General features: G+C 41.7%; 1 protein-coding gene across 1 annotated transcript in view; it reads left to right on the forward strand.

Annotated features, from left to right (window-relative positions):
- Positions 1 to 525: 525 nt before the first annotated feature.
- LOC106911389 (inactive dipeptidyl peptidase 10-like) overlaps positions 526 to 23,092 on the forward strand; it is a 62,804-nt gene continuing 40,237 nt past the window's right edge. Inside the window, exons 1-7 of the mRNA XM_088008425.1 lie at positions 526 to 598; positions 657 to 748; positions 2,468 to 2,773; positions 6,488 to 6,554; positions 7,834 to 8,330; positions 17,094 to 17,205; positions 17,271 to 17,366. Coding sequence (XP_087864551.1) covers positions 526 to 598; positions 657 to 748; positions 2,468 to 2,773; positions 6,488 to 6,554; positions 7,834 to 8,330; positions 17,094 to 17,205; positions 17,271 to 17,366 — 1,243 coding nt within the window. The remainder of the gene's footprint in view (positions 599 to 656; positions 749 to 2,467; positions 2,774 to 6,487; positions 6,555 to 7,833; positions 8,331 to 17,093; positions 17,206 to 17,270; positions 17,367 to 23,092) is intronic.

Here is a 23,092-nt window from a genome sequence, read left to right on the forward strand (position 1 = left end):
CAACGCTCTGCAGCAACACAACATGGCAACGCTCTGCAGCAACACAACACGGCAACGCTCTGCAGCAACACAACACAGCAACGCTCTGCAGCAACACAGCAACGCTCTGCAGCAACACAACACGGCAACGCTCTGCAGCAACACAACACGGCAACGCTCTGCAGCAACACAACACAGCAACGCTCTGCAGCAACACAGCAACGCTCTGCAGCAACGCAACATGGCAACGCTCTGCAGCAACACAACACGGCAACGCTCTGCAGCAACACAACACAGCAACGCTCTGCAGCAACACGGCAACGCTCTGCAGCAACACAACACAGCAACGCTCTGCAGCAACACGGCAACGCTCTGCAGCAACACAACACAGCAACGCTCTGCAGCAACACGGCAACGCTCTGCAGCAACACAACACAGCAACGCTCTGCAGCAACACAACACAGCAACGCTCTGCAGCAACGCAACATGGCAACGCTCTGCAGCAACACAGCAACCCATGGCAGAGGACGCAGCTTCCACATCCAGATGCTGAACGGCATCAAGGAGGAGAGCAGGTTGTCATGGCAGCGTGAAGCAAGAGATGAAACCGATCAGTCAGGTGGAATGGAGACGCAGAAATAATCTGTTACATCACTCCAGCTGCTCTCTGCTCCCAGATTACCACAGGGATTATCCACTTAGCCAGGTTAGCCACAGCTGCTGGCTGGCCTGTTTCTGCCGCCGGAATCGCAACCTGGACACAGGTCCAGTTAGATCAGAGTTTCTCCATCCTGGTCCTCAGGCCCCCTGTCCTCCATGTTTCAGGTGTTTCCCTTCTGCCACCTGGATGTATCTCTGGGTGATTAGCAGGTTTCTGCAGCTCCTGATGGTCCTGCAGTCATTTGGATCAGCTGTTCTGGAACAGAGGCTCATCTAGAACATGCAGAGCAGGGGGGGGGGGGGACCAGGTGGAGAAACGCTGATCTAGACAGACACCACAACAAAACATGGCCGCTCTCTGTTTCTCCTCCATCGTTGGAGAGCTAACATGCTAACCAAAGCTAGCCTCCCAAAGCTTCCAGCAGGAAGCAGGTGAAGTTGTTTTAGAGAGTTGTGCAGCAGCTGTGAACTTTAACTAGGCCAGATGTTTTTTCAGTCCAGATCAAACTCACCAAGCAGAAGGAAAAAGTTCTGCAGAGCCCAGAAACACTTTTAGTACGTTAGTGAGATTCATCACAAATTAATGTCTGTAATATTCTTATAAACATTGAGTTTTATGCAAATATATATTCAAGATAATTCAGTCAAAACACCAAATATGACAAAATATTTCCAAAACTATTCCACTGAAAACACAAAATAAAAATGAACAAGGAAACAAAAAGTTCATCAAATGAAATGTATTAATCTGGAGTTTATTCCATAAGAATAAAGATCTGAATTATTTCTAATGCCCACAACAGCATCATAAAGGTCAAAGTTCACAGAGGAGCTGACAGCTGACCTCAAATTATTTTACACTGTTGATTATTTCTCATGTCTTTGTTAATTATCATATTTTATATTTGTATTTGTCAGACGTTTCCTTTGCGTCGTGTCAACAGGAAGTGATTCTAGGTTCTTCCTGTTTGTCAGAGCAGATCCACAACTAAACAAAAATATTATTAGATTATTCATTTTAAAGCTTCAGTTAATAAAAACTCAATTTATAAGATCAGAATAATAAAAAGCATAATGTGGGATTTATAAAAATAATGTTTGATAGCTGCTTTCAGGATATTGTTTTCTAAAGATGTTTTAAATCTGGCAGACGAGCCTCAGATTAATTTAATAAGCCTGGATATGATTATTACCTGTTAAAAACATCAGATTTAATCAATATAAAATCAATAAATCAATAAGTTTATTAATGATTTAGTTGGGAGATGCATTGAAAAGTGTCATGATTTGTATGAAGGTGGAATCAAATCGTTGCTTTAACATATTAGCGACAGCCGACGGTAAACCAAACATTTGTTTTGTTATTGAAAGTGTCATAAAACCAATATTTAATGTTTTGATCTCTTTTCAGGTCAGATTTCATTTTCCTCCCTCAGGAACTGAGCATTTATATTAAGTTCTTTACATAAACTATTTGTTTTTCTCCTTTTATCAGCTCAGTTTTATTGGATTTTCTGCTCATTTCTGTGAGAAACAAGCAGAAAGACAAACAAAGATCTTCTATTTGATGATGGTCTAACAGATTTTTTTCTGTGTATTTTTATAAAATATACTTTTTCTCTGAACTATTACTCTGGCTCCCTCACTTCCTAGAAAGATTTAGTATTATTATTACTTGGTGGTTTCAGAGCTGAAGTCATTTATTGTTTCAGATTATGTAATCTCTCTCTGTGGATTTAACAGATTTCTGTTGTTCTGGTTCTGATCCAACACACAAACACAAACCTCTTCATGGACCTTAAACCTTTCCGTGTGATTTCATCTACAGCTGAGGGAACAGCTGGAGCAGCGGCATCAACCGCCGCCTCGCCGCCCCGCCGCCTCACCGCCCCGCCGCCTCGCCGCCTCGCCGCCCCGCCGCCTCACCGCCCCGCCGCCCCGCCGCTCTGCCGCTCCGCATCATTGGCTGCGTGATAGCGCGGGCGGAGGCGGAGCGTCCAGCAGCGGCTCCACCCCGAGCTGCATCCCGAACCCCGCAGCCGCATCCGGAGCAGCGCAGCGGCGGAACCGTGGAGCCATGAACCAGAGCGCCGGAGCCGCGCAGCACACCCGGAGCTTCTCCCTGGACGAGAAGGTAAGCTGACCTCTGACCCTAAGGTGAGTTGCTGCAGTAGGACGCTGCCTCAAGTCCCAGAAAGTTGCTCAAAGTTCGGCTGAAGGCGGTGAATGTGTCCGGTGGGTTCGGTTCGGGTTCTGTTGGCCCAGGTCGGGCTGAGAGGAGGACATGGAGAACTTCTGCTGACTGCATCAATAATTCATGGCTCTGCAAATATTCAGATTTAATATTTAATATTGACCTGCTAATATTGACCTTCATGTGTCTGACCCGGAGCGGACGGAACCGGGCAGCTTGAAGTTCGTTAGAGTGGAAGAATATTTCAGTCTGAAGTTCTGAGGATTCATGGATTAAAACTAAACATCTTAAAGTCGCTGCTGGTTTTTCTTCAGGCTGAGACGCTGGAACGTTTCTGATGGTTCTGATTCTGACGGTTCCTGAGGTTTTTCTGGGTTCCTGTCCGGACCGTCTCCGGTGGTCAGAGCCGCCCCCAGCCTGTTGGCGCTCTGGGTGAAGAACGTGAAAATCATTTCCTCCATCAGAGCTTTCTCTGCTTTTACCTCATAACATGCTGATAAAACTCTGAGGTTTATGGTTTTAAGGAGACAAAGTGAAAAGTTTGAATATTTATCTGCGTCTTTAAAGGGCCGGTACCGCGTTACATCATGTCTTTGATCGTCATCTGGGATTTTTCCCTGAGTTTTGCTTTGATTCTTTCATGTTTCCTTTAATCTCTATGGCAACCATTTAGCTGCTAAACTCCTGGGTAGATCAAGCTAACTTAATTTAGCCTGTCCAGGCACATCTCCTCACTCTGCTCCTGCAGACTAGCCAGCAGTAATTAGCAAACAGCTGCTGAGCTCATTATAGGAGCCGAACTCTGCTGGTGGTTCTGTTTGGATCAGAGCTGCTCATAATCCTCCTGAGTTTCTGTTTGATGGATTGTGAAGCGGCGGCCATGCTGCTGCGGCGCCAAGCTGGAGCGGGCGCCAAAACGAAGGCAGAATAACAATGTCTGGTATTTCTGTGTTTAGCAGCTGTTGAATCACCACTCAGAAGATTAAAGAGGAGATTTTCTGTTTAGCAGATAAAACTTATTTAAATGAAATAAATTCATCCTCATTATCAGAATTCAGCTTTTTACTCATGTTAGTTTAAAAAGTTTCTTTAGAGAATATTTTATAGAAACTTCATGAATAAAGTATTAAAACTTTATTTGAAATTGAACAACTACAATAAAATAATGAGATGAAATCATTTAACATCAAGGTCGAGATGCTTTTAATGAACAACTTATTTTACTTAAAAACTTTAAATGGAGTTAAATTTCAATAAGGATCATTAACATGCTAACAGCATTAGCCGCCCTCAGACCGCTGTTCCTTCAGCTGAAGTCATCAATAATCTGCTGATGACTGACGATCAGTGGATGTTCTAGTGGAGGACGGACTCTGCAGCTCTTATTCAGCCAATTAAGAAGCCAAACTGCCCTGCCCCCTTCTTCTTCTCTGATATTAAATTTAATCTCTACAAACTTTCATTTTAATTCCTCTGATTTCATTCAAAACGGTTCAGCTGAAGAGACGACGAATAATTCCTGACGTGGATGAAACCTTCAGGAAAAATGTTGGATTTTTCAGTAACTTTGGGAGTTTTAATTAAAATGCATCAGTAATTTAATTCAGTTTATTTCTAATAACGTCTCAAAGAACTTCCAGTTTATCATTCGGATTAGTTAAAAAGTTTCTATGGAAACCTTTGACCGGTGAGGCAGCAGGAAATGACAAAACATAACAGGAAATAGTAGCAGAGCAGTAGGAGAATAAAGTGAAGACATCAGGGAACCAGAGACGGTCAGAGGAAAGTTTTCAGGCTCAAATTGGGAAACATTCTGGAAAAACCTGGAAGAACTGATCAGGATTTGACACATTAGAGTTAATAATAATAATAATAATAATAATCATAATAATCATAATAATAATAATAATCATAATCATAATAATAATCATAATAATAATAATAATCATAATCATAATCATAATAATAATCATAATAATAATAATAATAATAATAATAATAATAATAATAATAATAATAATAATCATAATAATAATAATAATAATCATCATCATAATCATAATAATCATAATAATAATCATAATGGTTCTCTTCCTGTGGTTCTCCACAGTTCAGCTCTTCGCTGCTCTAATAATAGAAACTCTTTATTTCCTGAATCAAAGCAACAAAAAAAGAATCGTTTCACTTCAGGAAGTTTAATTTAGCAAACCTCAGTTATTTTTACCAGCTTCAGAAAACTAAAATATATTCATAAAGGAAGAAACTTTATGACAGAGCACAGGCTTTGATCCAGAGCAGCTGCTGGTTGGTTTTGACCAGCAGAACCGGGCCGGGTTCGGTTCTGGGCTGAACTAGGAATCTGGGCCAAGCTGGGATGATTCAGGAATGAAGAACCTGTACATTAAACTTCAATATCAGGTTTCACACAGTTTGACGGCAGCAAGAAAAGCAGAGCTGAGCTGCCAGTAAAAAAACAGTATAAACCAGTATAAACCAGTGTAAACCAGTGTATACCAGTATAAACCAGTGTAAACCAGTGTAAACCAGTATAAACCAGTATAAAACCAGGACATGAATAATGAATGTTTTAAGCAGCTCTAGATGCTGAGAGGGAGCATGGTGCCCCCTGCTGGTGCATTCTGGGTAATGTGAGCTCTTTGCCTTCAGAACAGCCTCAGGTTTTGACTAGGCCTCAGTCCATCAGGGAGACAAACAGAAACACGAAAGAAAAAGAGGCTGCAGGTAAAATTACATATTTTAAAACTTTATTGCAACAAAAATCCTGAATATTTTCAGAGTTTCAGATAGAATGTGAATAAACATGTCTGGAGTCAGACGTTCCCATGGCAACAAAGACTGAATCACATGTGACACTTGCGTGGGTTAGCATTATAGTGACCCTGGGTTAGCATTAGCATGACCACTGTGTTAGCATTAGCGTGACCACTGGGTTAGCATTATAGTGACCCTGGGTTAGCTTTAGTGTGACCACTGGGTTAGCATTAGCGTGACCACTGGGTTAGCATTATAGTGACCCTGGGTTAGCATTAGCGTGACCACTGGGTTAGCATTAGCGTGACCACTGGGTTAGCATTATAGTGACCCTGGGTTAGCTTTAGTGTGACCACTGGTTTAGCATTATAGTGACCCTGGGTTAGCGTTAGCGTGACCACTGGGTTAGCATTATAGTGACCCTGGGTTAGCGTTAGCGTGACCACTGGGTTAGCATTATAGTGACCCTGGGTTAGCGTTAGCGTGACCACTGGGTTAGCATTATAGTGACCCTGGGTTAGCGTTAGCGTGACCACTGGGTTAGCATTATAGTGACCCCCGGGTTAGCATTGAGAGCTAGGAGTTTCTTCTGTAACTGTCGGGTTGTTGATTTGAATCTTCGCTCTGTCTGTCTCCATCGTTGCTGTTTTCCCTTGTAAGACCCTCAACTCACCTCACCTGCTGCTGGTGGTCCGGTTGGTTCCAGTGAGGTCCTGGCAGCCTTGGTTCTGTTCTGTGAATTATTTCCAGGGATCATCAAGGCGCCGTTTGTCTCTGATGTTCTTTTGCGGCGAAGCGTGAACTGTTGCAGATCCAACATGGACGCTGATGTTTTCCTGCCAGTCATGATCAGAGCTCATGAGTTTCTCTGCTGGTGAACAGAAATTGCCTGACTGCCGTCTCTCCCCTGCAGTGTTTGATGAAGCGGACCTGCAGCATCTGGCCAGATGTAGGTCAGTGTGGAGGCGGTAATGACGTGGCGCCGCCAGGAGGGTGCAGCATCACTCTGGATGAATGCAGCCGAGAATCTGATCAGTTTATTAATGACATAATGTTGTTTTATTGGATAATCTGCAGCTGTTAGCGCTCATATTAGACCAGAGTTCATGTTCAGGTTTGCTATGGTAATCCAGATCTGAATCTAAATTAGATGTAAACATACAGCTCAGTCTTCCAATCAGGTTTCCTTTACAGACAGCTAATAAATGTTATTAATTCAGCCATAAGCACTTTATAAATCATTAATAACTGCTCATTAAGCATTAATTAAGCGCTGTTTGCTGACTGAGTTCCAGAGGTTCTGTTGGACCAAGCTCCAGTTTGGCACTAGGAACAGCCAACTGGACCATCTGTTGGACGAATCAGGTCAGCATAAACAGAACCGAGCCCAGAGATTCTGGAACAAACCGAGAGTCGCTCAGAGTCGTGTTTAATTGGAGCAAAGCTGCATCGTTTCAGAGAGTCAGTATCACCATCAGGTTCTGCTGCAGGTGGGCAGCAGTCCAGACGTGGTGAGACTGAAAACAGAACTGAACATTAGAGTTAGGTTCTACAGTGGATGCTAACATTAGAGTTAGGTTCTACAGTGGATGCTAACATTAGAGTTAGCAGCTACAATGGATGCTAACATTGGAGTTAGTTCCTACAGTGGATGCTAACATTAGAGTTAGCAGCTGCAGTGGATGTTGATATTAGTATTATCTGCTACATGTTTAGCATTAAGATGTTGTTACAGATGTCATATCACATTTTTTTCAGACAACTAAAATTTTCTCTGCTAAACCAACTAGCGACCGATACAGCACCATCTTCCGTAGACTGTCATGGCGTCATTAAGGAGCAGCAGGTTGTGCCGTTAGCCGCTACACTCTCTTCACATCGCTAACCGATCACACATGAACGCTATCGATCTATGCTAGCTACATTAGCAGTTCTTGACTTGCCACCAGTCTGCGTGTCAGAGTAAGAACGGAGGGTGACGTCAGCATCAAGCCAACTGGATCTCCTAACTGCAGTACCACCATTCAACCCAAAGCGGCAGCACTGAGACGGTTTCAGGCTAAATTATTACAGAATCAAATTAATTTACACAAAAATCACAAATTCCACAGAAAAGTAAAGATAGAATCACAAATAACCTTTTTAGACAGTTTATCAAGAAACATTGATTTGGAGTAAATTCCTTTAAATCAGATATTTAATGATCTGAAACATTTTGGTTTGACCAGTAGAGGGCGTCAATACGCTGCTGGGCAAACTGGGAGCTGCTGGGCAGACTGGGAGCTACTGGGCAAACTGGGAGACGCTGGGCAGACTGGGAGCTGCTGGGCAGACTGGGAGCTACTGGGCAAACTGGGAGCTGCTGGGCAGACTGGGAGCTGCTGGGCAAACTGGGAGACGCTGGGCAGACTGGGAGACGCTGGGCAGACTGGGAGACGCTGGGCAGACTGGGAGCTACTGGGCAGACTGGGAGCTGCTGGGCAAACTGGGAGACGCTGGGCAGACTGGGAGACGCTGGGCAGACTGGGAGCTACTGGGCAGACTGGGAGCTGCTGGGCAAACTGGGAGACGCTGGGCAGACTGGGAGACGCTGGGCAGACTGGGAGCTACTGGGCAGACTGGGAGACGCTGGGCAGACTGGGAGCTACTGGGCAGACTGGGAGCTGCTGGGCCACATTTTTGTTTTGAGAAGCGGTTTAAAGATGGCTGCCCCGCTGTGTTCCTGGTCAGCCTGACAGGAAGAGCAGCAGAGCCGAATGTGAAAGGCAGAAATGTTCTGGCTGGGTTCGGCCCAGGGCGATCGACAGCAGGGAGAGAGAGAGAGGCCTGTTTGATGTGAGGATCTATTATTCATGTCTGAGCTGCAGACCAGCAGCAGGTTCTGCTTGGAGGAACCAACCCGCTTCCCGCTGCAGCAGCAAATCAGCGGCCATGATGGTGATGCAGCAGAACCTTCAGAACCACAGCCTAGACTATTATTCACATCAACTTGGTAAAATCTCATCTATGATCTGCTGTTCCAGAATCAGCTGGGAGTCATTTACTGGATCATTTCAGATCTGCCTTCAGAAGCTGTGGTTAATCGGACCTTGCCAGGTTCTGCTGGGTTCTGGAGCTGCTAGCAGACAAAGCTCAGCCTCACCGAGCTAAAACAGAAGCTTTGGATAAATATAATGGCTGCCAAAGGAATTATTAACATTAATTCAGACTAAAGGTGTTATTGATATGAAAATCTAAGTAATAAATGATGGAAGAATTTCACACCTGAAAAGACAATAATTTGGATTATTTAGCTAATTTTATTTATATAGCACATTTTCAGCAACAAGACAATACAAACAAAATAAAAAAGGAAAGAAAAAGAAGAAAGAGCAAGAAAAGAAAAATAATCGAATGTTGATCTAAAGTCTGTAAACTACCTGTTCAGGGTTGCTAAGTTTCCTCTGGTCTAATCCGAGTTGGAAGAACAGGAGTCTGAAAATAATCTAACAATGTTGATCCACAAGAGTCTCTGGATCTAAATAGTGAGATGCAGAGACCAGTCAGAAGATAAATAAATGTCACAATTTCAAATTAAATATTAAGTTAAACTTAATAATTATGCTAGCTATTTAGTTGAGCTCTGAGCTAAATATGTGGTCATAAAACATGATTTTTAATGATCTTTCATGTGAATAAAGTGAGTATTAGGCTATGAACTATTTCTAAATATTTAGTTACAAGCTAAATCTGTCCAAGAAATATTATTCTGATTTTTAGCTGAGAAATAGTTAATTATTCCATAAAGCCGCGCTAAGTTTATAGTTAGCCCATAGCTTGGTAACTATTTCTGAGCTAAATTAATATATAGCTCTACTACACAGGCCAGCTAGCTTAGGGTTAGTTAGCTTGAGCAAGCTAACTATATCTGTGCTACATATTTAGCTCAGAGCTAAATATTTAGTTACTGAGACGTTTCTAAATGAATGGTGAAAATATGACTGTAAAATTAATCTCCATTAGTTTTTTTTTTTACATCGGCCTAAATAAAAATAAATGCTGTTAGCTCGTAAACAGGTTTTCTGCTCATTGCTCCTGCTGTCCACACGGGGGCGCTGCAGCGGGGAACGTCTCTGACACTGCATGTTGAATAAAACTCACCTGTTGGATGGAACTCAGATTTAGATGAGCTGTTGTACATTTTAAAACCTTCAGGATGATATTTAAAATAAAAACTGACATTTTAGTGGAACTATAAACATGGAGGTAATATTATTTTATGCTGCAGCTTCGTCCCATAAAACATCAGTAAAACTTTTATCTTTGTTTCCATAAAGTTGGCTTTTGTTTCTGCTGATTCATTTTCAGGAGATGAAGCAGATCGGACAGAAATCTGCTTTTTCTTAAAATATTTCAGATTCAAATCCATAAACAGGTGAGAGTCCACTATTAAAATCCATGCAAATGAAGGCATTTATTGTGAAAATAATTACATTATCATAACTCTGAACTCACTGAAGTCATTTTTCTGGGAGATGCTAACTGCTAAGCTAACGCTCAGATCTCCTCCTCATCATCACTGCAGCTCTGGGTTCAGCGATGACGGCTGCTCCCTGCTGACCCCTCTGACCTCAGCAGCATGACCTCAGGGAGCTGGAGGTCACCAGACGGAGGAACATCTCCTCTGCTCCATCAGATCCCTGAAGCTTTCATTCTCCAGGTTTCCTCAGTCGGTGATGATCCTGAGCAGAAACGAGTCAAACATGTTTGTGTCAGTGGGAACGTGTGAGCAGAGCGCCCCCTGGAGGCCGGAGGCGGCGCCGCAGGAGGCCTCAGACCGCAGAAGATGGAACCATTATACTCCGAAAGTGAAGGGGGCGCTATTTCCTATATTATCCGCGGTCTCCCGTTTTTATTTGCTTTTGAAATCTGTGATATATCTTCATCTTTAGGAAGGAGTTTCACTCCCAGTATGGGTTTGAACTTCTCTCTTTTATTTATTTCAGCGCAGCTCACAGTTTTTAGCAAATTCTGTAGCTTTCAGTGTACTTCTAAATCTGCTCCTTAGTCGCATATTTTCGGGCCTGCTACTGCCTCTAGTGGCGTGGGGGTGGCAGTACAACTAATCTAATTTACTAAATCAGAATCCCAAAAAATTTTTTATTATTTACTATTAATTTCGGCATTACTGGCACCATAAAAGATAAATTCTTATAAAACACCATATTTTTTCATTTTCTTAAGGATGTAGATCTAATTAAATGACATAAACATATACATTATAAATATCTATACATCTCCATCAATTATAGGAGGAACAAAATAAATAAGGAGACATGAAAAACAACATGATCAACTATAATAAAAAGACCATTTGCAATGTATATGTAAGAAATTGAATTGACCAAAAGTCAATAACAAACTAATTAATTGCCTACAGAAGAATAACAACCCAGGTTGTTACAACCAGGGATGTTAAATAGACATAAGCAAACATTTTGTTTTTATGGTGCCATGGATCAGGAGAGGAACTGCAGACCCGCTAGAACCTGAAGGGTCTGCAGGTTCTGACTCTGCCATCTCCTGTACCATCAGATGTTCTGCATCATCTCCTAGGCTGATATGGTGCAGAACATTTTGCTATGATTACGTTTCTTATTGTTCTTTTATCGACTATGTTGGTTTGATTATTTGCTTATTTAATGTATAACAATATCAGCCAAATAATACAAATGATCATTTAAAGAACAAATCATACATTAGATTCACAGTAAATACATAAATACTTCCTACTTTAAAAGGTTTGTTTGGGCTTTCTGTAGGTTTATTTTGAAATGTTGATATATTTTATGAATTCATTGTTCAGTGGTCATTTAATGTATTATTTATGCACCAGACCCAGACCTGCAGCCCAGGGGCGGTTCTAGATGGGGGCCAATGGGAACCAAAGAAGTTATACTAAATAAATGTCTTATGTTAATACTCAGTGGTGGATTTTTTAACCTTCACAATTTTACTTTAACAATGAATAAAATGTTCTAGTGCTGCACTTTTAGCTGCTGTATAGGATCAGACTTTCCATCTGCAGGGATCTGCAGCCTGGATCTCTGGAGACACAAGTGGCTCTTTGGCTCACTTAATATATCCAATGATGAAATATTGCTCTGTCTTTTTTGTTTCAAAAACACTGACTCTCCTGGCCCTCGTGGTAAATCTGGTCTAGAATCAGCCTCCAAACCTAACTCCTTATTTATATAAATTATTCTGGTAATATTATTTAGAATACCAGAATGTTCACATAACTTTTATACTTTTGGCTGAGGACACATTTTGAATATTAAATCAGGTGTTCTGATCAGTTACTCAGTACTTAAGTAGTTTACCAAATACTTTTTACACTTGCTTAATTAAACGTATTTAGAAAAGTATACTACTCTGACTGAAGTACAGTTTTGGGATACTCTAACCGACTATGCATTAATTATTGCCCTACAGATCACTTTTTAAAATCACCGCCATAAAATAATGTCCATCACCGCAGCGGACGTCCCACCACATGGTTAGCACGATGCGCCGTGGGGGCGTCCCTTATTTGGATTTCTGAAAGGTGGAAACCCTAGGAGAACAATTAAGATGACATGTTTCCTGAAAGCTTAGCTGAGCGTTAGCTTAGCGCTGCTGGCCTCAGAGGGTCCGGCAGGAATAATTATGTCCACATTAACTGGAATCAATCAGTTCTTCCTCCAGGCTGTTTTCATAGAAACTGATTACTTTAATTGATTTGGTGAATTGATTGGCAGGCGGCCGCATGAAAACGAATCCCTGAGTGTTTGTGTCACCGCGGATCAGAAAACGATTAAATTATGGGACGCTTAAATGAAATGAGAGTCTTTCTAACGACCAGACGGCGAGTTAGCCAAATACCGTCCATCTTTTAAAAACCATAACTGATTACAGTTCACACAGAATGCCCTGTGCTGTAGTCCACTTCCTACTTTTGGAGCAGCCTTTGGTCTGCTTGGCGTTCACATTCAAACTGAACCCAGACCTCGGTCCTCGGTTTGGAGTCTGGTTCACCAACCGAACCGGACTTTGACTAGGCAGATGGACTGGAGTTGGATTGAAGTGGGCTGAACAGGACTGGAGGGACGATGCAGCTGGATTAATTTGATGAGTTTTGAATTTGATTTAATATGCAAGATATTCAGTAAAATGAATGAATGATGAACGGATGAAGTGATGGATCATATTCAAAATTCAAATTCAGAAATACTTTATTGATTCCAACTAATATGTGCTGCTGTTTGTCCTGATCTCTCAGCCGTTTCTGTCCTGAAATGAATTTTCTCTGCAGAAATCCTGTTTGATTTCCAAATATATTTTTTCTCGATTAATGCTGCAGATTAATCAAATGATATCCGTCCTGGAAACTGATTTAATTTTCAGTTTCAGGGAAGAGAAAAGCAGCTTTTAATTAAAAAGCTGGTTGACGAGGCGGCGGGCCGATAGCATCGCTGCGTCTGCTGACCTCAATCTGTGCTGCTCACCTCTGCAAATTAATCTGGAGGCAGAAACTCACTTTGGGAGGAACATCAGATTAATTCATTAAACCTGGACCCAACTTTTCCTCCCACTGATCCTCTCAACTGTTCACACTGCGGCTGGAGACGGAGCTGCTAACAGCGTGGAGCGGCTAACAGGAGCTGCTAACAGCGTGGAGCGACTAACAGGAGCGGCTAACAGGAGCGGCTAACAGGAGCTGCTAACAGCGTGGAGCGGCAAACAGGAGCTGCTAACAGCGTGGAGCGACTAACAGGAGCGACTAACAGGAGCGGCTAACAGGAGCTGCTAACAGCGTGGAGCGACTAACAGGAGCGGCTAACAGGAGCGGCTAACAGGAGCTGCTAACAGCGTGGAGCGGCTAACAGGAGCTGCTAACAGCGTGGAGCGACTAACAGGAGCGACTAACAGGAGCGGCTAACAGGAGCTGCTAACAGCGTGGAGCGGCTAACAGGAGATGCTAACAGCGTGGAGCGGCTAACAGGAGCTGCTAACAGTGTGGAGCGGCTAACACGAGCTGCTAACAGCGTGGAGCTACTAACAGGAGCTGCTAACAGCGTGGAGCAGCTAACAGCGTGGAGCGGCTAACAGGAGCTGCTAACAGCGTGGAGCGGCTAACAGGAGCTGCTAACAGCGTAGAGCTGCCCAGGTTTATCGTTTATCTGTTATTTTGTCCTCATCCACCTCATTCCTACGTCCCATGATGCTTTGTGTGAATTATGGGCGCGACTTCCGCCACTAACCAGAACTGCCATTTGTTTACATGTTACCCTAACGCTAACCGGCTTTCATTAGCGCTTTTAGGGTATAAATATGTGGGAACACCAGCGATCAAAGCTTAAATGTGACAATATCGGTTTACTGCAACTAACAGCTATTGCGGGGAGGGATGACAACTTGAAGAAATGGCCGCATTTGTAGCTACCTGCACTAGCATAAGTAGCTACCCGCACTAGCATATGTAGCTACCTGAACTAGCATTTGTAGCTACCCGCACTAGCATATGTAGCTGCCCACACTAGCATATGTAGCTGCCCGCACTAGCATATGTAGCTGCCCGCACTAGCATATGTAGCTGCCCGCACTAGCATATGTAGCTACTTCACTGAGTCAGTTGCTTCAGATGCAGATGTGGCTTATCTTGAACTTGCTGCAGCCACAAACTAAACGTGATCTGATTATTAGAGTAAAGCCACGAACAGCACAACAGTTCCCTGAGCTCCACAAGGGCATCTTACGACACTTTCCAGGGGCAAGTTGCTCTCTATAACAGGTTAATGTGATTCGGTTCGGTTCTGGTCCAGTGGGGAGATTCTCCGTATTACGGTCTGGAGCGCAGCAGCTGCGGTTATTTCTACGGTGGCCGACAGGTGCAAATGCGCAGCAAAAGAGAAAACATGCAAACAAAAGAAAAGACACACCCCCGAATTAAATGCAGCAAACAAAAAAGCAAACACCCCCGAATGAAATGCAGCAAACAAAAAGTGTTGAAAACGGAAGTGCTCCAGACCACTAGGGGGAGTCTAACAAAAAATAGCTGTGTCCGAATTTAGGCTCTGCATCCTTTCAAGGGCCCTGAGAAACTGATCCTTCGAAGCATAGACATAATAAAAGAGTACACCCTCCCCCCCACGATTGGCTGCTCCGGCGCAAATACACTTTGCTTTGCTCAACCAAAACAGCAGAAGATGCCTTCAGCACTGCGGAATATTGTTGATCGGATCGACGGACTACTGACGTGAGGGCTCGACAGACTTTTCGCAAGTAAGATGGACATATTACTGTGTATTTTTGTGATTAGAATATTACTATACTGTATTTATGTCCACTGGCGAAATACCAGCTAATGCTAGCTATAGTGCTTGGTGTTCAGCCCCCGCTCTGACAGCTAACCGAGATTCCGTAAATCTTACAATGTTTCAGTCATTCTCCAACATTTAGATTATCTGATACAAGAGCCTACTATAGAAATGAAACAATATTATAAAAATCATAACATTCACCAGCAAAGTTTACACAGATGACAATGGCTATTACTTAATTATTTAACTCAGTCAACGTAGGATAACTCGAAAATGTCCCGTTTTTGTTTTGAAGGTTTCCTACGACGTGAGGAAGAAGGGAGAGACAGATTCACTGCACAGCACGGATGAATCTCGTATCGGATTTTGGACCCAATCTCAGCTGCTGAATCACTCTTAAACCAGAACTCGTAGGCTGGAAAACATTATATATATATATATATATATATATATATATATATATATATATATATATATATATATATATATATATATATATGTATATGTGTGCATAATCATGCATAGCCTAATGTATATTATTCAGTATTAATGATTATTTATTTATGTTTGTATACTTATATAAGTATGTATTGATAAGACGAGAGCGGTCCATTAGGCGTCTGTCCTTTTATTATGTCTATGTGAGAAACGGCCCGATCTACAGAAGACGGATCCTTCGAAGGCCACGAATATGGACGACCAGAAGAGAGAAGCTGTAGCCTCCGGCTAGCTGCCTAGCCTCCATCTCGGCGTTATGTTGCTTAGCAACCGTGACAACGTGAAGCACAGAGCAGCGAAGGAAAAAAAACGGACTCAGTTGTTTTTTACTCTTTATTTCTGTATTATTCTTCACCTTTTGTAATAAAGGTTGTTCCATAGTAAAAAGAAAATCTGTCTGATTCTAAAATGTTTAATGTATACAAGGGATATTATTCATTTTCAAATACTCTCCAGATCTCAGGTAGTAAGACATTACAGTTAAATAAACTATGTTTGAAGGCTTAACTTTAATCAGTCAAACCCATTTGCTCAGGAATAAATTAAATACTTTATTAATATCTACATGGAGCGCCCGGCCAGCTGATAGCTTGCGAGTGAAGCTGGCTGTTAATGCAGCGGGAGAAGACATCTCCGAAAACGTCGGAGCAATATTGGAAGTAGGTGATTTATTAATGAACCGAGCAGATATTTCAGATCTACACATCTACATTCTCGCCTAAAAACATTGTAAAAAATAATTTTGTGTAATTTTAAGTGTAATACAGCAAAAATTATTTTGTCGCCATTGCTGCTTTTCTGAACACCCGCTTTAAAGGATGCAGAGCCTGAATTCGGACACAGCTATTTTTTGTTAGACTCCCCCTAGTGGTCTGGAGCACTTCCGTTTTCAACACTTTTTGTTTGCTGCATTTGATTCGGGGGTGTGTCTTTTCTTTTGTTTGCATGTTTTCTCTTTTGCTGCGCATTTGCACCTGTCGGCCACCGTATATTTCAATGCTGATTTGCAGCGACACTCAGGAAGAACCTCAAGGTTCTGATGGACTAAATAAATCCAGATATTTTATTTTGTCTTATAAATAAAATTTCCAGGCCCAATCATGATGATAAAGACTCAGATCATGAACTTTATTTTTTAAATTCAAACAAAAAATAAGATTCACGTCACACCGAGCTGATATTGTGTAGTTCTGGTGTTTTATACTGTCGGCACCATAGACATAATATAAGGATAGACCCCCATGGACTCATATATAATGAGAACTGAAGCATCAAAGACTCTGGAGAAATTGAAGGGATGCATCATTGATCCAGAGTTCATCTCTGTTATCCATAAATGTGTGTATTTATCCTCCCAGCTGCTAAACAAACGTAGTTCTGCATTTTCTGATTGAAATGATGAAACATGTAAATATAGAAACTTCAGTTCACCTCTGTTTCTTCTCCATGGTGTCGTTTGTAAAGTCAGAATAAAATATGAAAAATGAACCATCACTTTAAACTGCCTTGTTTCTGAAAATGTACGAAATAAATAAAATTACCTTAAAATTAACTGTTGTTTATTTTCCTTTTAAAACCAGCTAAATAACCAACTTACACTCGTCGTTTTTTCCCTGTAGTTAATGAAGTTCTTCCTTCCTGTTCATCAGGACATTGGGCCGATCGGACCCGACCGGAACTGGAAGGGAATCGGCATCTCGCTGCTGGTCATCATGGCTGTCCTCTCCTGCATCGGCCTCTCCATAGTCCTGCTGTCTCAAGGTGAGCCGATGGCAGCAGCCGCTCGTCTCCTCCGCTGAGCGCTCATTTCTCCTTCCTGCTCTCAGATGGGTCGGGTAAGCTGCTGGGCGCGCCGCTGGCTCTGGATGACCTTTTCCAGAGGAGCTTCCAGATCCACGATCCGGAGGCAAAATGGATCAGTGGTAAGTTTAATCAATCAGTCAATTAATCAGTCAGTCATGAAGGGGGAGAGCAGAGCAGCAGATCAGACAACAGCAAAGATGTTTTCCAAAGATTATCACCAAGTTGGGAACTTTAAATTTTAATTTATTAATGAATTAAAAGTTCAATGCAATTAACCGCTTTACTCTTTTATTTTTATATTCTTTGGTCCAGAACCGGAACCTTTGCATTGTGTTTCCAGTACGGCCATAAATCCGACGCACAGCTACATCCACTAACAGCAGCGTGGCGTGTAAATGGAGTATATATAGACATAATATAAGGATAGACCCTCATGGACCGCTCTCGCCTATGGGCTCTTTGCACCTAAGGCGTTGACGTCACATCTCCAGGAGCTAATGCGGCTCACTTGTTTCCGCTTTGAGTTACCATGACTGGTAGAAAAGACTAAGTCCTATTTTTAAGGCAAAAAACCCCCAATACTATTAACATTGTTGTCTTCCTAATATAATGGGCTTTTAAGTTTTCGTTAATTTCCAAGCGATCCTGAATTAAGAAGTTGGCTTGTAAATATCTGTCGCTACCAGCTAACGCCGCACAGCAAAGTTTGCAGCCTTCACTTCACTCCGGATCAGCCTAAAACTACCGGGGATACGGATGGTAAATAAAGGAGCCTCCCTGAGTTATTTCCATGGAATCACTTCTATATTCAGCCTGAAAGAGTTTATGGGAACGAGAGAGCAGACCAGAGCCAGACAGCCGAGCAACTGATCCGCCTGTACATCCTGCTGTAAACACCGTCCTATCTGAGCTCTGAACAAGAAACATGCAAAGGTAATAAAACGAAATAACACGGAGACATGAAGCAACACGGTCATATTTTTCTAAAAGCAGCAACTTGAACCTGAACAGCTGAACCAGATCTCTGACACCAGAGCTGCGCTACTGTTAAGCTATGAGGCTTGTTGAGCTTCGTCAGGCTTCGGAAGTAAAAAGCCCGAACCGGAACCGAACCCCGTTAGTTTCTGACACTAACGACAATAAACACACATAATATACTTGAAAATAAGATAAATACATTGTCCGTTAGAATGTTTAGATACTTAAATAGCACATTTTACAAGAACAATGTCCGAGAATATTGCCTACTAGCATAAGCTAACGTTAATGTTAGCCACAAAGTTTAAGTAAAACTCACCTTCGTGTCAGTGAATGTATAACGAGGCGAACATCTTAAAACCTTTCTCCAGCTGACTTGTTGGGGCTTCGGATCGATGTACAAACCTTGGCCAAGCCCTGCAAGCACCTAATGTAAATGATATTTGTATTGGATCGGAAACAATCGAGCCGCTTTACCCCGAACGCGGAAGCTGAGGTGCAAAGAGTGACGAGATTTAGGGCGGCCATCTTGGAGCGGTCCACCACTCCACTCAGCGTTATGTGTTTAGCAGCACAATGACGTATCAGCGCATTTAATCGATCATAACACACTTTTTGTTACTGTAACCATATTCAAACATCTATCAAAGCTACATTTATAAACAATTGTATTTTTTAAGTATGTTTTTAATACATAGTTCATCATATTTAAATATGCTTAGTGGCTATAACAATAGAATAGGAATGGAATATTCTGATATCGATGTATGAAGAGCATATTACAAAGCACACAGCCGTTCATAATTTATTTAATACATTATTTAGTAATATCAATACATATTTATATAACTATACAAACACTAATAAATAAAAATTAACACTGAATAATATATTGAATACATGTTTATATATATATATATGTTTATGTTTTTCAGCCAACGAGTCCAAAATCCAGTGAGATCCATCCGTGCTGCAGTGAATCCGTCTCTCTTTATAGATATCTCCCTCTTCTTCCTCACATCGTGTCTTTAGGAAACTTTCAAAACAAAAGCAGAAGATTTAGGATGTATCTTACTTTGACAGAGTGAAAGAATATAAATAATAGTCTTTACCACCTGTGTAAACTTTGCCGGTGAATGTTATAACACATAAGTTTTATAATATGTGTTATATTGTTTCATTTCTAATATAGGCCCTTGTGTCAGATAATCTAAGTCAATGTTAGAGAATAATTAATTTCTTTATATTAACAGAATCTCAGTCAGCCTTCATAGCGGGGCTGAACCCGTATTACACCAAGCACTGTAGCTAATATTAGCTGGTATCTCGCCGGTGGACATAAATACAGTAAAGTAATATTCTAATCACAATATATACACAATAATATGTCCATCTTACTTGTGAAATGTTGTCTGTGGAGCCCTCACATCAATAATCCATAGATCCGAACAACAATATCCCTCAGTGCTGAGGCATCTTCTGCTGTTTTGGTTGAGCAAAGTAGGAGGGTATACCGCTCCAAGATGGCCGCCGTGTTTCCTGCGCCGGAGCGGTCCATGAGGCGTCTATGCTTATATTATGTCTATGGGGTATATGCCACGGACTTCCGTTTTAGCACTTCCGCATTTTTTTTTTCCACATAGCCTGCTTCCGGTGCGCAGGCAGCAGTATGTTAACAGTGGCTCCTCAGTCGCTGCAGGACTATTAATGATGCCTATAAAATTATTCAGACGTCCTGAAATGCTCCAACAACAACAAAGGATTTAAACTGGATGTGTCAAAACTTCACAATAACTTCAAAGGTAAGTTAATAAATCGGCTAGGGTTAGGGTTAGAGATCGGCTCAGCTAATGTTACCAACAACTTTTCTCCTGCTATTAACGTTTTTGTTTTTCTTTATATAGAAAGTATTTCTATCAGTTGCTTTTTCCATTTTGTTTACAGTATTTGCTCTATTTTTTATTTTTACCTTAATCCTTACCTGGTCAGTTGAGGTGGAAATGTACATCCTGTTGATTACTGACAAATGTCAGAACCACCTGGACTGAGCTGGTTACGTCAGATCAATCTGAATCTTTATTTCTCATTAAAACGACTCTTGTAATTTTAAGACATTGTTATAAAATTGCATCTTTATTCTGCTGTAACGATGACTGCATTTTGCAATTAAAAAATCTTGTATCCTGACCGTTATGCTCCTTCATACAACTCACAGAACAGATGGTTGAAATAAAGGCAGTTTTTGAAAGTATTTTCTGTGATTTTATTATAGGAATTGAGGACGGGAGGAATCGATTAAAATCAAATTTGGTATGAAAAAAATCTTGTAAGTCATATCATCCAGCCTTATTCAGTATATTAAATTATATGACTAACTACATATTGCTTAATATTCACATTTCTTTGCTGGTATTACCTCAAAGTGTTGCATTTTAACTAGAGATGTGCCGATCAGGTTTTTTCCTGCCGATACCGATACCGATCACCCATGATGGCCAATACACCAATACTGATCACCGATACCGATCACATAATTATTATTTATTTTTTATCATAAACACTACGGTTACATTATGTGGAAAAAGGAACCATGAATTTACCTTAATTTAGACAAAAACTTGTTTTTAATAACTTTTTCCAAGAAGAAAACTAAACAAAACAGTCATTGTGCAAATTGTACTACTATTGATAAAACTATCTTTAACAGACTGATAACACATGAAGGCTCTGAAGAGGCTAAATAATACAAAGAGCCAAAATAAAACCTCTCAACGTTGCCAAGAAGTTCAAGTATAAAACTTAACATTCAAAGGCAAAAACATGATCCATTACAATAAACAATCCAGATTTACTGAATGAAAACTTCCTGTTAGCATGGCGGCTAGCTGGTTACTGCTAGCTCTGATTGGCTGTTTCTGACTGAGCGGAGTAATTATGCAGATCAGGGAGGAGATGGATTATTTTTTCAGAGATTATCTGTCTCATGTTAGGACAACTAAAGTTTTAATACGTATGTAAACTTTATTTTTTTAAGTTAGATGCTGCAGCTTTAAGCAGGTTGGTGTGAGAGTCACTACCAGGTGGAGCAGAAGCGAAGCTCCGTCTGTCAGATATTAACTACCTGTAGCAGAACCAGCGTCTGACATCGCAGCTCGAAGACTTAAATAATTTTCCAGGTTATTTGTTTAGCTTTCTGACCGTCATGCTAATCCAGGTGAGTGTTTGTAGCTGTGCGCTGCTTTACCTGCTATCTGATCCTCCGTATGTCTTTTTACTGCAGTGAGCCTCGATGTAGCCAAACTCCTCAAGTATCTCATTGTTTTTATGTCATATTAGCTTCGTTGTGTTGATGCATTTTGACCTGCTTCAATTTTCCGCAGCAACACGCAAACTTCCCCATTTCACTCAGTGGTTATAGTTCCACATCGCTTAAGATTTGTTGCTGCGCGTTTGCGCAGAGTGAAGGAAAGAGGAGACCAGCTGCACAGGCAGGTTGGAAATGAGAAGCAGGTGATCGGCAACAAGAGACCGTGATCGGCGATCACCGATCATGCACTTTTTCACGAAAATCGGCCCGATTATGATCGGTGACCGATCGATCGGCACACCTCTAGTTTTAACATCTCATTTGAATTCCTGATCTATATGCAAATACTTGATATAACATAAAAACTGAGAAATGGGGAAAAAAAGGTTTGTGAAATGTAGAGTATTACAAATGAGATTCAATTTTATTGTGGGTACAAACAGGATAACAAAATGAACAGTGAATATATAATATACTTTCTAGCAGCTAAGCAGACATCAGACCTGTTTGCCTTTTGTTGCGGAAAGTGCCTCCACTGTATGTGATGTTTAGCTTAGTGAGTTGTGCGGGTGCAAGAGATGTGTGGCAGTCGTCCTCCGGTCTGAAGGGGGGCGCTGCATACAAAAGGAACCCCTGCATCCTTGAGGAGCGAGGGAGAGACAGTGTGTGTGAGGCGGAGTGAGTGTGTAGATGACGACCGGAGCAGCGGCTGTAAGAAAAGTCTGTGCAGCTTTCACCTGTTAGCTGGAGTTATTAAAAGTTAACCTCAACCATCTCCGTGCCACCGCGTGGTTCATGTTCAAGGCGTGCGAGGGAGTTAACCCCGAAGTAGAAACTTCGGCCCTGGAGAAACATCTCCCCTGTGTCTTCAGACCACGGTCAGCAGATTGAGCAGGAACGGTTAACACTTTACTGGTGATGAAAACTCGTCACTCTGGAGGAGAGGAAGAGGAGAGAGGAAGAGGAAGAGGAGAGAGAAAGAGGAGAGAGGAAGAGCGGCTCAGCCCTGTCCAGGATGACCATCAGGGTAGCCAACAAAGTCTGCAGGAAGATTTTTGCATATCTGGTGCTCCAGTTTCAAGATCATAGTTTAACCAAGTATATAAAAAGTTAGTCCATGTTGCTCAAATAGCACATGTGAACAATTAAAATAAATAACTGTTCAGTAACGTTTGTATGAGAATGTAACAGAAAAGTAACATCCACCCATTACTTGTAAATAAAACCCACAGGTTGTTGTACTGAGTGCTAGCTGTTAGCCACTCGTAGCACTCATAGATAGTCAGCAACTAGTAAACCGGATCTGAAGTGGAAGCGTAGCCATTTTTTAAACATCAAGTTTGCTACAGCATGGGAAATCAGGGGAAGCTTTTACTTACATCCGGGCCTGCGGGACAGACCGGTGTTATGCCCAGAAACGCATGCCTGCCCAGAATGGACCTTACCACAGGGGCCGCGTTTCATTGGCTAATGCCCATTTCACGTCACAGCGCAGCTACCACAAGCTACAGTAGTAAACACATTGTGGACTAGCAGACCGGCAGAAAGTTTTTGCGTCAG

Source organism: Poecilia mexicana, unplaced genomic scaffold (genome assembly GCF_051168715.1).
Source record: "Poecilia mexicana isolate PSO_F unplaced genomic scaffold, ASM5116871v1 scaffold_2, whole genome shotgun sequence".
NCBI classification, from domain to species: Eukaryota; Metazoa; Chordata; class Actinopteri; order Cyprinodontiformes; family Poeciliidae; genus Poecilia; species Poecilia mexicana.